Source organism: Schistocerca cancellata, chromosome 3, assembly GCF_023864275.1.
Source record: "Schistocerca cancellata isolate TAMUIC-IGC-003103 chromosome 3, iqSchCanc2.1, whole genome shotgun sequence".
Lineage (NCBI taxonomy): Eukaryota > Metazoa > Arthropoda > Insecta > Orthoptera > Acrididae > Schistocerca > Schistocerca cancellata.
Genome location: NC_064628.1, coordinates 329,429,647 through 329,442,980, shown reverse-complemented (window position 1 = coordinate 329,442,980; position 13,334 = coordinate 329,429,647). Strand labels below are relative to the sequence as shown.

Genomic DNA, 13,334 nt, shown 5'->3' with positions numbered 1-13,334 from the left:
AATGGTCCAACTTCTGCAGTAACATTTTGTGGTCAACACAGTCAAAAGCCTTTGTTAAATCAAAGAAAACACCTAGCGTTCGCAACCTTTTATTTAATCTGTCCAAAACCTCACAGATAAAAGAGAATATAGCATTTTCAGTTGTTACACCATTTCTAAAACCAAACTGAACATTTGACAGCAAATTATGTGAATTTAAATGCTCCAGTAACCTTGTATATACAACTTTCTCGATAACTTTAGCAAACACCGATGGCATAGAAATAGGTCTAAAATTGTCAACATTATCAGTGTCTCCCTCTTTATAAAGTGGCTTCACTACCGAGTACTTTAATCTGTCAGGAAACCGACCACTCCTAAAGGAAAAGTTACAGATATGGCTAAGTACTGGGCTAACATACATAGAACAATACTTCAGTATGCTGCTAGATACCCCGTCATATCCATGAGAGTTCTTGGTCTTTAGTGATTTAATTATTAACTCAATCTCCCTCTTGTCTGTATCATGGAGGAGCATTTCACGTAACAGTCTCGGAACACTTTTCTAAGAGCGCTATATGATTCCCTGTTGGGACTAGGTTTCTATTTAGTTCACTTGCTATATTCAGAAAGTGATTATTAAATACTGTACATATATGCGACTTATCATTAACACGGACATTCCCACTACGCACTGATTCTATATCCTCGACCTGTCTCTGCAGACCAGCCACTTCCTTTACGACTGACCATACGGTTTTAATTTTATCCTGAGACTTAGCTATTCTATCTGCATACCACATACTTTTTGCCTTCCTAATAAAATTTTTAAGCACCTTACAATACTGTTTGTAATGGGCTGCTGCATTTAGATTTTGACTGTTTCTAAAGTTTTGATATAATTGTCACTTTGTTCTACAAGATATTCTTATCCCTCTAGTCAGCCACCCAGGTTGCCTGTTTGTGCTAGTACCATGTTTCGAACGTTCTAACGGAAGGCAACTTTCAAAGAGCACGAGAAAAGTCTTGAGAAAAGCATTATATTTATCGTCTACTGTATCAGCGCTATAAACATCTTGCCACTCTTGTTCCTTGATAAGGTTTACAAAGGTCTCTACAGCAACTGGATCAGCTTTCCTAAACAGCTGATGACTATATTTAACACGTGTTGCAGCACAAAAATCTTTTAAAGTTAAAATTTGTGCATCATGATCTGAAAGGCCATTCACCTTTTTGCTAACAGAATGCTCTTCTAGTAATGAGGAATGAACAAAAATGTTGTCTATGGTTGTTCTACTGTTCCCTTCCACTCTCGTTGAAAAGAATATGGTTTGCATAAGATTATATGCATTAAGGAGGTCTACCAGCATCCTCTTCCTTGCACAATCATTATTAATATTGAAGTCACCACATATAACTAACTTTTTGTATTTCCTATAAAGTGAACCAAGAACCTCCTCTAGCTTTAGCAAAAATGTTGTGAAATTGGAGTCTGGGGATCTATAAATAACAACAGTTAGAAGTTTAGCTCCGTTAAATTTTACCGCACCTGAACAACATGCAAACACCTTTTCAGTGCAGTTCTTTGAAACATCAATTGACTCAAATGGGACTCAATATTTTGTATATTGTTGGTAGGCATGTTATGGGGCGATACTTAGCTGGGTTTGCTGTGTCTGCTTGATCTTTAGGTTTCAGATAAGTTATTCCATGTGTAAGTGTATCAGGGAATGTGTATGGGTCTGCAATGTAACTGTTAAATAATTTAGTTAGATGTGAATGTGTTGAGGTGAACTTCTTTAGCCGGAAATTTGCTATTTTATCTTTTCCAGGGGCTTTCCAATTGTGAATAGAATTAATTGCTTGGGTGACTTCATGTTGCAAAATTATCACTTCAGGCATTTGTGGTATCGTCTTGTATGTGTCTGTTTCTGCTTGTATCCACCGTGCATGCCAGTTATGTTGTACCGGGTTTGACCATATGTTGCTCCAGAAGTGTTCCATGTCTGTTATGTTTGGTGGATTGTCTATTTGAATGTGTGTGTTATCTATTGTCTGGTAAAATTTCTTTTGGTTTGTGTTGAATGTTTGGTTTTGTTTCCTTCTATTTTCACTTCTTTTTTTTTTGTATCTTCTAAGTCGTTTGGCCAATGCCTGTAATTTCTGCTTATTTTCATCTAATTGCTCTATCATTTCTTGTTGTGAGATTTTACCTAACCTTCTTCGTTTTTTGTCTGATATTTCATTTCTTATAAATTGTGTTAGCTGTCCGATATCTTTTCTCAGTATTTCTATTCTGATCTGTAGCCTGTGTTGCCATGCTGGTTTTGTGGGTTTCTTCTGTGTGTTGGTTGGTTCTGATCTCTGCCTAGTGTGTATATTTAGTGTAGTGAGTGCTCCTTTATAAACCAGTAGTTGTAACTCTTCCATAGTTGTGTTTTCATTTATTTTGTTGTGTATGATTGTGTTGATAGTTTTTATTGTTGTTTCACCTTGTGGGTTATTTGGCGGTCTATGCAAGAATGGTCTAATGTCTGTATTTGTGTCTTTGTATTCTATATATGTCAGCTGAAATTTCTCTTCTATACCTTACATGTATGTCACTTCGTGTTCTATTTGTGCTTGTTCTGGTGGCTATCTTAAGATTTCGTTTTCCTCTGATTGTTTAATTGATGTGTGTTGGTCTTTGTTTGTTTGCTCTGGAATGTTTGAGTCCATTACTGTATTGTCTTCTTCTGATTGCACATTATTTTGTTCCAGTATTTGTTGTACTTGTTGTTTGATGTGTTCTAATTCTGACAGGGGTATCCTGTTATTTTTTATTATTATGATCTGATCAGCTAGTCGTTGTTCTGTTAAAAATTTTAATTCTGGGTATCTGTAATAAAAGTTGCGTATACTTGTGATCTGTATCCAGTTGTGTTGGTTCCTAGGTTTGTTGCTTGGTAATAACAGAACATGAGGTGTCGATTAACTTCATCTGACCATCTCATCCTCTGTCTTTGTTTTCCTTCTAGGGTGGTTGCAGGAAGCATATCCTGCAAAACACCTCTATTCGGATTTAAATCCTTTTCCAGTTGGCTAGCAGTGTCGTTACCATTGTGGGCGGGCATAGGGTTCAAGCGTCGTCCCCGACCATGACGGCACTTGTCCGAGGCTTCTTTAGTTCTGTCCTGAACCAACTAATCAGACTAAAAGGGGGGTTAGCACTATTAGTGGTTTGTTGTTTTCGTTGCCTTTTACGACTGGCAAAACATACCAGAGGCCTATTCTTTTCCAGGGCCTCCACAGGGTATTATTGTTGTTGTTGTTGTTGTTGTTGTTGTTGTTGTTGTTGTTATGAGGCAGCTTGTGTCCGTCCAGTTATATGACTGAAGTTGTTAGCCCCAGAAGATGTGTTCAGGCCGCCCCAGACATGGGGACACAGATGCCTTTGGTAGCCGCCCCTAACATGGAGTACAGCCACTATCTGATATGTTTCAGTGGCTCTTCCACTCTATCTGCTGTTGGGAAGTGATATTCCTCTTCCACCTTCCCGACCATTGGCCGGGCTTCGCCTGTAACCCTAGGTAGGAGCCCTAAATGGATGCTACCATCCGGAGCCAGATGGACCCAGGGGTTTTACTCCTCCCCTTCCTCCTTCCCCATGACTTGCGAGATGGGGCCCCGGGCTTGGGATCGGCAGTGGTGGAGTTTCCATCTCACCCTCTCTGTACGCAGAAGACTTCTGCATTTTGTACTGCTCCACCGGTACTGGTGTTGCTGAGTGGCGCCTACAGGGAGCCATCCATAAGGCACAGTCATGGGCTCTAGCCCATGGCTTCCAGTTTTCGGCCTCTAAGTCGTGTGTCATGCACATCTGTCGGCATCGTACCATTCATCGGAACCAGAACTTTACCTTCATGATGATCCACTCACTGTAGTGGAGACATATTGAGTCTTAGGACTGGTTTTCGACGCCCGATTGACTTGGCTACCTCACCTTCGTTAGCTTAAGTGGAAGTGCTGCCAGCACCTCAATGCCCTCCACTGCCTGAGCAACACCAACTGGGGTGCAGGCCACTCTACTCTGCTGCAGCTGTACAAAGTCTTTGTTCAATCCTGCCTTGACTATGGGAGTCTGGTTTATGGTTCGGCGGCACCCTCAGCGTTGGGTGGTTGCCTAGCGACGGGAGCTTTTAGAATGAGTCTGGTGACCAGTGTCCTGATGGAGGCCAGAGTCACTCCATTGCAGATCCACTGTGCACAACTGCTCGCCAGTTACATTGCACACATTCATAGTTCTCCTGAGCATCCGAATTATCGTCTCCTTTTTCCACCCACGGCAGTTCATCTCTCGCATTAGCAGCTTGGGTCAGGACTAACAATTGTGGTTCATGTGCGATCCCTTCTGTCTGATGTGAAGGTCTATCCGCTTACACCTCCATGGTGTACACCTAGGCCGCCGATTCGTCTGGACCTCTGGACCTTTCGCGTGACCCTAAGGACTCAGTTACTCATGCCCCTCTCCTCTGTCACTTCCTCTCGATTCTTGACATGTTCCGGGCCTCTGAAGTGCTTTACACCGATGGCTCGATGGCTGATGGTCATGTTGGTTTCACCTACATCCACAGAGGTCATTTTGAACAGCATTCCTTGCCAAATGGCTACAGTGTATTCACTGCAGAGCTGGGGGCCATCTCTCTTGCACTTCAGTATATCTGTTCAAGACCCGGGGAATCGTTTATTCTGTGTACTGACTGCTTGAGCAGCCTACAAGCTATCGCCCAGTGCTAACCTTGCCATCCTTTGGTAGCGTCCATCCAGGAGTCCCATCTATGCCCTGGACTGGTCCCGTCGTTCAGTGGTGTTTGTATGGATCCCAGGACATGTCGGCATCCCAGGCAATGAACTTGCCCACAGGTTGGCCAAGCAGGCAATGCAGAAACCTCTTCTGGAGATGGGCATCTCTGAACCTGACCTGCATTCTGACTTATGCTGTAGGGTTTTTCGACTTTGGGATATGGAATGGCATAACAGTACATACGACAAACTGCGTGACATTAAGGAGACTACGAATGTGTGGAAGACTTCCATGCAGGCCTCTCGCAGGGAATCAGTTGTCCTCTCCTGGCTCCACATTGGCTACACTTGGGTGACCCACAGTTACCTCCTCCACTGTGAAGACCCGCCAGAGTGTCAGTGCGTTGCCCGATTGACACTGGCCCACATTGTGGCACACTCTCCCACTTTGACTGTCCAACAAAAAAATGAGTTACTGGACTCATTGCTGCTAATTTTATCTGACAACGCCTCATCGGCTGATTTAGTTTTATTTGTGAGGGTGGGTTTTATCATTTGATCTAAGTTTCAGTGTGTGTCCTTTGTCCCTCTGCGTCCTCCATCCTAGTCCTTCTAGGGTGGAGGTTTTAATGTGTTGCAGAGTGGCTTCCTTTTTTATTCTCATGGTCAGCCAGCCTTGGTAATCTGCTTTGTGGTTTTAATCTCTTCATCCTATTTCTTGCGTTTCTGTGGTTTTCTTGTCCCCTTTTCTCCATTTACATGTATGTTGCCCTTCATCGTTCTTATAAGTTTTCCTTTCATTCCGTTTTGAGTTGTCAGTCTTGTTTGTTTTATTCTGTGGCATTGTTTTATTTGGAACAAGGGACTGATGACCTCGTAGTTTGGTCCCTTTCCCCCTCTTTTAATCCAACCAGCCAACGAAAGAAGCTGTGATGCCAGGTTGAGAGTCATGCTTGGAGAGTTGTCGGTAGAGCACTTGCCTCCGCAAGGCAGAAGTCCCATGTTAGAGTCCCAGTCTGGCACACAGTTTTAATCTGCCAGGAAGTTTCAAAATTTCTCCTCCTGCCAATGCACATGCAGACATCATAGCTGTTTAAGCACATTTTCAGGAGATAAAAATTTAATATGGGTTGTGTATTTATTGCTGTTTAAGCAGTAGGAGATGCTCAATCATTATTCATTGGTACACTTTACTGTTCACTGCAAATACTTTGAGTTTCCAGATCTTGCTCTCAGCTAAGTGGCTATTGAATGTCTTTGAACTTTATCAAATTGATTAATAATAGTCCGCATAATTTCTATGTGAGGGCTTATCATCCCCTCCCATTACTTTAATCATCAATATTTCCATTAACCTAACTTTACAGACTGAAAAAGTGTTCCGATGTGTAGCAGTGTGGGAGTGTTAACAACTTCTTTCCAGAATCAGATTTTCACTCTGCAGCAGAGTGAGGAGGGGGCGTGTGTCGTGCTTGGGTAGCTCAGTTGGTAGAGCACTTGTCAGCAAAAGGCAAAGGTCCCAAGTTAGAGTCTCGGACCGGCACACAGTTTTAAACTGCCATAGTGTCCAATGGGCACAATATTTCGGCGATCAGACATGTCACCATCGTCAGGTGTGCTTAAGAACTGATTGAGGGAGTAAATGTAATCTGATTCCCTGGGTGTTCCACAAAATATTTCACTCATGTATACAGCAGACAAAATTATCCAGTACTTTCAGGTCATCCTTCTCCTTTGACAACTCTTTGGGAAGAGTCCTACTCTGTATCAGGGCATGAAGAGTTAAAGAGGAATGAAGTAGCTGACATTGTGACCATGGTGATCTGTCAAGCAGGACTGTGGCAAAGTGGAATCACCTCACTTTTTAGAAAAAATCCTGTTATTCAATAGGAAACAGTTCTGGGAAGTAAAAAAAGGAGGAGGAAGCATCACATGGAATGCTTGGCCCTGACGAACATTCTACCAATGACTCTGACCAAATGAAGTCACGCTAACTAGATTGAGAATAGGGCTTCTTCCCCTATGGTGTGACTACCTTCTACCACTAGTTTACATGGGCGTGGGTGCTAAAGTTTCAGTATGCCACACTTCAGCAAACTGCATTTTGTTTATAAGGGTGTCCATAGGTATGGTGAGTCAGTGCTTTTTTAACTAACAGTTGTTGGAGTCAAGTGTTTTTAAATTCTGTGAAATGTGAAGAGACCTTCCTAAACTGATTAGAATGAGATTTTAATGTATCACGAGTTGTTGGGACACCCTATTTTTGTTAGTGATCAGTCTGTTGCATGTTTTGCTTTCGAGGTGCCATTTGTTCCCTATTCTCCTTCTTAAAGAATTAATTTTAGTCAAAAACTATTAAGTGTTGTTCATGCAGTGCATGACTTTACTTGAAATGTCAGTTGAGAAATTAGCACACTCTGCTGTTTCCTTATTTTAGTATAACATAAGCATCAAAATTTGTAATGTTCTTTTATTCCATTCTTACCAGTACGATTATACTGCATTGTAGAAACATAGTTCTACAATCCCATGGATGGAAAATCATGTTTTGATGTTAAAATCAAACAGTGGAAAATCCAGCATGTAAAGTAACAGTGTAATGTAAAAGGTAGTTGCTATACTCAGTATGCTGAGTCGCAGAAAACACACCAAAAAGACTGTCACACAATTAGCTTTCAGCCAACAAGGATTTTGTCAAAATTAGATAACATACACACATGCACACCCCATGCAAACACAACTCGCACACCCATGACCACAGTCTCTGACAGCTGGAGCAGTAGGGCATTATGAGAGAGGCAACCAAGTGGGGGTAAGGAGGAGGCTGGGGCGGGGAGGAGGAGGGATAGCAGGGTTGGGTTAGGGGATGGTAAAGTGCTGCTTGGAGTGTGCAGGGACAGGGTGGAGAGTAGGGCAGCTAGATGCAGTCAGGAGATTAGATAGAGGGAGGGGAGAGAGGAGGGACTTAAAAAGTAGAAAAGGAGAAAAGTAAAAAGACAGGATGTGTTGGTGGAATAGAGGGCTGTGTAGTGCTGGAATGGGAACAGGGAAGGGGCTAGATGGGTAAGGACAATGACTAGCAAAGGATGCGACCAGGAGGGTTATGGGAATGTAGGATACATTACAGGGATAGTTCCCACCTGTGCAATTCAAAAAAGCTGGTGTTGGTGGGAAGGATAGAGATTGCACAGGCTGTAAAGCAGTCATTGAAATGAAGGACATCTTGTTGGGCAGCATGCTCAGCAACAAGATGGTCCAGTTGCCTCTTGGCCACAGTTTTTTGGTGGCCATTCATGCAGACTTGCAGCTTGTTGGTTGTCATCCCCCACGTAGAATGCTACACAGTGGTTGCAGCTTAACTTCTAGATCTCTGGTCTGGTTTCACAGGTAGCTCTGCCTTTTATGGGATAGGTGATGTTTGTGACAGGACTGGAGTAGGTGGTGATGTGTGGATGTATGGGGCAGGTCTTGCATCTAGGTCTTTTACAGGGATATGAGCAATGAGGTAAAGGTTTGGGTGCAGGGGTTGTGTAGAGATGGACAAGGATATTGTGTACCTTTATTGGGAAGTGGAATACGACTGTGGAAGGTATTTTAAACTGCAAGGACAACGATACCTGGCCGAAGGATTCTGCCAGCTGTCAGATTCATCCACCTACAAACCCTGCCACTGTGACACCATTCCAGAAATCCATTAGCATCTCCAGTCTCTACTGAAATCCTTAGGCTCACCCCAGAACCTCTCCCCTGAGTCCAACTCTCTCCTCACTGCTACCATCACCCTCCCCTCCCCCCTCTTATTTTCTGCATGCTTCCTGAAGTCCACAAAGCCAAACATCCAGGCCGATTACTTTGCTGCCACTGAGAAAATCTCTGCTCTCGTACACCAACACCTGCAGCAAATTACCCGCAACCTATTCTCCTATATAAAAGAATCAACCATTTTCTTCACCGACTCTCCATAGTTCCTGCCCTTTACTATACAGTGTAGATGCCACCTCCGTTTACACTAACATCCCTAATGCCCATGGCCTTACCACTATTGAACACTACCTTACCCAGCACCGACAGATTCCAAACCAACCACCTCCTTCCTATTTGCCCTGACCAACTATATCCTCACCACCATTACTTCTGCTTTGAAGGCATTACCTACAAACAAATCCGGGGTACGGCTATGGACACCTGCATGGCACCGTCCTGTGCCAACCTATTTATGGACCATCGATATGAATCCTTCCTAAACACCCAGAATCCCAAGCCCCTCACCTGGTTCAGATTCATTGATGACACCTCCATGATCTGGATCGAGGGTGAGGACACACTATCCACATTCCATCAGAACCTCGACACAGTCTCCCCCAGTCCCTTCACCTGATCCTACTCAATCCATCAAGCCACCTTCCTCAGTGTTTCCCTCCACCTCAGAGATAGCTATATCAGTAGCTATATCCATTTCAAACCTACCAACCACCAGCAATACCTCCACTTCGATAGCTGCCACACATTCCATACAAAGAAGTCGCTTCCATACAGCTAAGCCATCTGTGGCCGTTGCATCTGTAGTGACAAGCAGTCCCTCTCGAAATATAGTGTCTCACTGAGGCCTTTACAGATGGTAATTACCCTTCAACCTTGTACAGAAACAGATCTCCCGTGCGTTATCTTTCCAGTCACCCAACACCTCCCAAAGCCCCAACATCCGTCCACCAAGGATCGTTCCCCTCATGACACAGTACCACCCAGGACTGGAGTAACTGAATTAATTCTTCGCCAGTGTTTAGACTACCTCTCGTTGTGCCCTGAAACGAGAAGTCCTGCCCTCTATCCTTCCTATTTCTCCCACAGTGGTATTCTGCTGCCCATCGAATCTACACTACATCCTCGTCCATCCCTACACAGCCCCTGCTCCCAACATCTTGCCTCATTGCTCATATCCCTGTAATAGACCTACATGCCAGATCTGTCACATACATCCACCACTGCTGACTCCAGTCCACTCCCAAACATCACCTATCCCATCAAAGGCAGGGCTACCTGTGAAACCAGTCATGTGATTTACAAGCTTAGCTGCAACCACTGCACTGCATTCTAAGTGGGAATGACAACCAATAAGCTGACTGCATGAATGGCCACCGACAAACTGTGGCCAAGAAGCAACTGGACCACACTGGTGCTGAGCACGCCGCCCAACACGACATCCTTCATTTCAGTGACCGCTTTGCAGCTTGTGCAATCTGGATCCTTTCCACCATCACCAGCTTTTCTGAATTGCACCAGTGGGAACTCTACCTGCAATGTGTCCTACATTCCCAAAACCCTCCACACAATCTTCGTTAGTCATTGTCCTTAACCATCTAGCCCCTTCCCTGTTCCCATTCCAGCACTACACAGCCCTCTGTTCCACAAACACACCCATTCTTTTTATTTCTCTCCTTTTCCACTAACTTCCCGTCTCTCCCCCACCCACTGTGTAATCTCCTGACTACACCTAGCTGTCCCACTCTCCACCTCATCTCTGTATGCTCCCAGTGGCATTTAACCATCCCAACCCTTACCCTGCTAACCCCTCCCCCTGTCCTAGCCTCCTCTTTACCCCCACCTAGTTGTCTCTCTCATGATGGCCTGCTGCTCAGTCTGGCTCCAGCTGCCAGAGACTGTGGTCATGTGTGTGTGAGTTGTGTTTGCACAAGTGTCTGCATGTGTGTGTGTGTGTGTGTGTGTGTGTGTGTGTGTGTGTGTTGTCTAATTTTGACAAAGGCCTTGTTGGCTGAAAGCTAATTGTGTGACAGTCTTGTTGGTGTGCTTTCTGCAACAGCATCTCTGCTATATGGTGAGTAGCAACTATCCTTTTCATTATATTGTGATTTGATGTTAAGTAGTCAGGTTCAAGGTTCAGTAAAAGCTTTCCAAAAAGTCTCTAGAAATAGTGAGTGTTTTTTTGCCATGGTCTGTGCCTACTACATACCTAATCTTTTGCCAATTTTATTTGTACAGGAAGCATTGAAGAGACCAATGAAGCAGAAACGGAAACTTAGAATCTTCATATCCAATACTTTCTACCCTGCCAAGGACCCATCGGAGGGAGAAGAAGGAAGTGTAGCTTCGTGGGAACTTCGTGTTGAAGGAAGGCTTCTTGAAGATAGCAAGAATGATCCAAATAAGGTGGTTTCTATAATAATTGTACTGTATATCATTCATGACAAACAGTGCATGCTAAAAAGAGTAGAGATTGGTGCCTTTCTGCAACTAGCCCTATTAATAAAAAAAAAATTCTCCTGTACCTTCATTCATAAAACTTGGAGATAACTGGATAATACATTGCCTAGTAGTATGTGCAGATGAGAATATATGTAAGCCTTAGCAGTCACAAAGTTAGTGTCAGTTTAATTGGTCACAGTTTTATAGTGTATTATTTCCTTATTGACAAATTTAAATTAGAGCACACTAATTCATTGCCACTCCCCACACATTTTGATTAAAAGCTTATGATATCCTCCCAGGATGTTCATTAGAAATAGCTCTGCTAAATACAAATATGGGGAATGAATTCAGATACTGCCTTGTTAAAGTAACCTCTTTGGCATTTATTGAAGCAAGTTTCTGAAATCCTTTGATACCTTAATCTAAATAGCCATATAAGTGTTTGAACTCTGTTCCTCCTAAATGGATGTGCAGTATTCTGGCCAGTTCACCATCTCATTGAGTAACAACTTTAATATCAGTACTTCATATGAAATTACACTTGTGAGAGTTCTATCTTCACTGAGACTGGTATATGTTAATAGTCTGAAAGCATTTATTTTCTGCACGTCTATTAATTGAGCTTGACAGACATGTTATCAAACTTTGTTGAACCATTTACAATTCTCTCTCTCTCTCTCTCTCTCTCTCTCTCTCTCTCTCTCTCTCTCTCTCGTGTGTGCACACACAGCTTCTTCTCACGTAAAGCATTTTACATCATCATACCTGTTGCGCCTCACGTATCTCTGCAATTTTCACCTCTTGCACATGTTACTGATTGGTTTCATAGAATCCAGTTGTTTGTGTCTGCTATGAGATCACTTCTCAGCTGTGGAACAGAAACAGTTTAGTTTGAAGCTTGTTGTGACTTCCACCATTTTTTGAAATTTTTGTTTATCAACCTTGGTCAGAATAACACTTGCAATACATGAAATGTGTGTTCATTTGTCCTTATTGTCTTCTTTTCCTAAACTTTTTTATATTTTCTTCAGTTTGATCAATTGAAATATCTTTCGTTACCTACTTTTCTTAAACCTGTGTTTGTCATTCTTGCTTTTGTGGTACATTCTGCATCCCCTTCCCTTTCCTTTCCTGAGGGGCTTAAAACACTTATGCCAATATACGACATGCACTGGAGCTCTTGGTTCCTCTCGCCTATTGTGAGAAATGACCAAACTTAGTCCAACTTTGGAGTTTTTTTTTCCCTCTCTCCTTCAGTGTTTGACCCTCCACCTCATTTTCTAAATTTTGTAGGTGTACATGCTGTCGGGTGAAGAACACCTACTGTGGCACTCAAGAGTCCACAAAGCACGAGGATCTTAAGCACATCTTAGTCATGCAGACTTTGCATACACACCAAAAATCCAGTGTGGTAATCAGTTAAACAGGGAAGGGTTGTCACATACCGTTTTGACTGTAACTCTCTGACAATGTGGGTTTCATACTACTGATGTCCAAGCTGCAAGTTCCCCACGCGGCCATGGAGTGAGTGCCCATGTTTTGCGGGGCACACGGATTCTGTGCAACGATCAGTTGGCAGTTGCTGTGGCTAGTTGATGACAATGGAGAGAGCCCTTGATTGAATAGTGTCATCAAGGCAGATAATCCACAAGGAAGCAGTCAAACTTATTAAAACAAATAGCCATCTCAATAGCAGTTATAAAGCTGTTGGCTAAAACACTTTTATCATTTCCATATCTGGCCACGCCGAAGAGATGAGGGACAAACACAAAGAAGTGGAGTCATGTCTACAGCAACAAATTGTCATTCTTTGTGGAACATAATGAGGAAGCATTTTGAGAAATACCTGCATTAGAAAAGGCTAAAAATGGATCTCTGTTGATGAGAATGACAAATGCTACTAAATCTCGAGCACTGAAAAAATCCAGTTGTAAAAAGCTACAACATAGCCCAGAACCATTACTGAGGCTCAGTAGCTGTACAAAGACCTGCCTGATCAGCAGTAGCGAGAAATTTCTGTGCTTAACTTCCACAGATCAGTGGCCTGGGACCCTGACCAGCCTTCGGGGAGGTTCTGTGGTTCATCCCACTACTGTATGGCAACAGCTGTATGTTGATCCCTGAACTGTGTTAGAGATCAGAATGAGATTTTCACTCTACAGTGGAGTGTGCACAGATATGTTAGAGATGCTTCCCCATGACCCAGATACTCCACAGTCAGTACCGGACAGTTGCATTTAAACTCGTGGCCCAGCTGAGTAGATGATTGGCTTGGCATTGCACCTGCCAAGTACCACTTGTCGCCCCAAGTTCTACTGACGTGGCATCAGTATCTGTTGTAACTATGATGTTGCCACTGGAATCCTCCA

At 43.2% G+C, this 13,334-nt stretch overlaps 1 protein-coding gene across 3 annotated transcripts in view; it reads left to right on the top strand.

Moving 5' to 3' along the window:
• The window catches only part of LOC126175026 (brahma-associated protein of 60 kDa), a 66,798-nt gene that overhangs the window by 22,575 nt on the left and 30,889 nt on the right, over positions 1-13,334 (top strand). For all 3 annotated transcript variants that reach the window (XM_049921527.1, XM_049921528.1, XM_049921529.1), the window contains exon 4: positions 10,759-10,926. In XM_049921527.1, the coding sequence (XP_049777484.1) occupies positions 10,759-10,926 (168 nt within the window). The remainder of the gene's footprint in view (positions 1-10,758; positions 10,927-13,334) is intronic.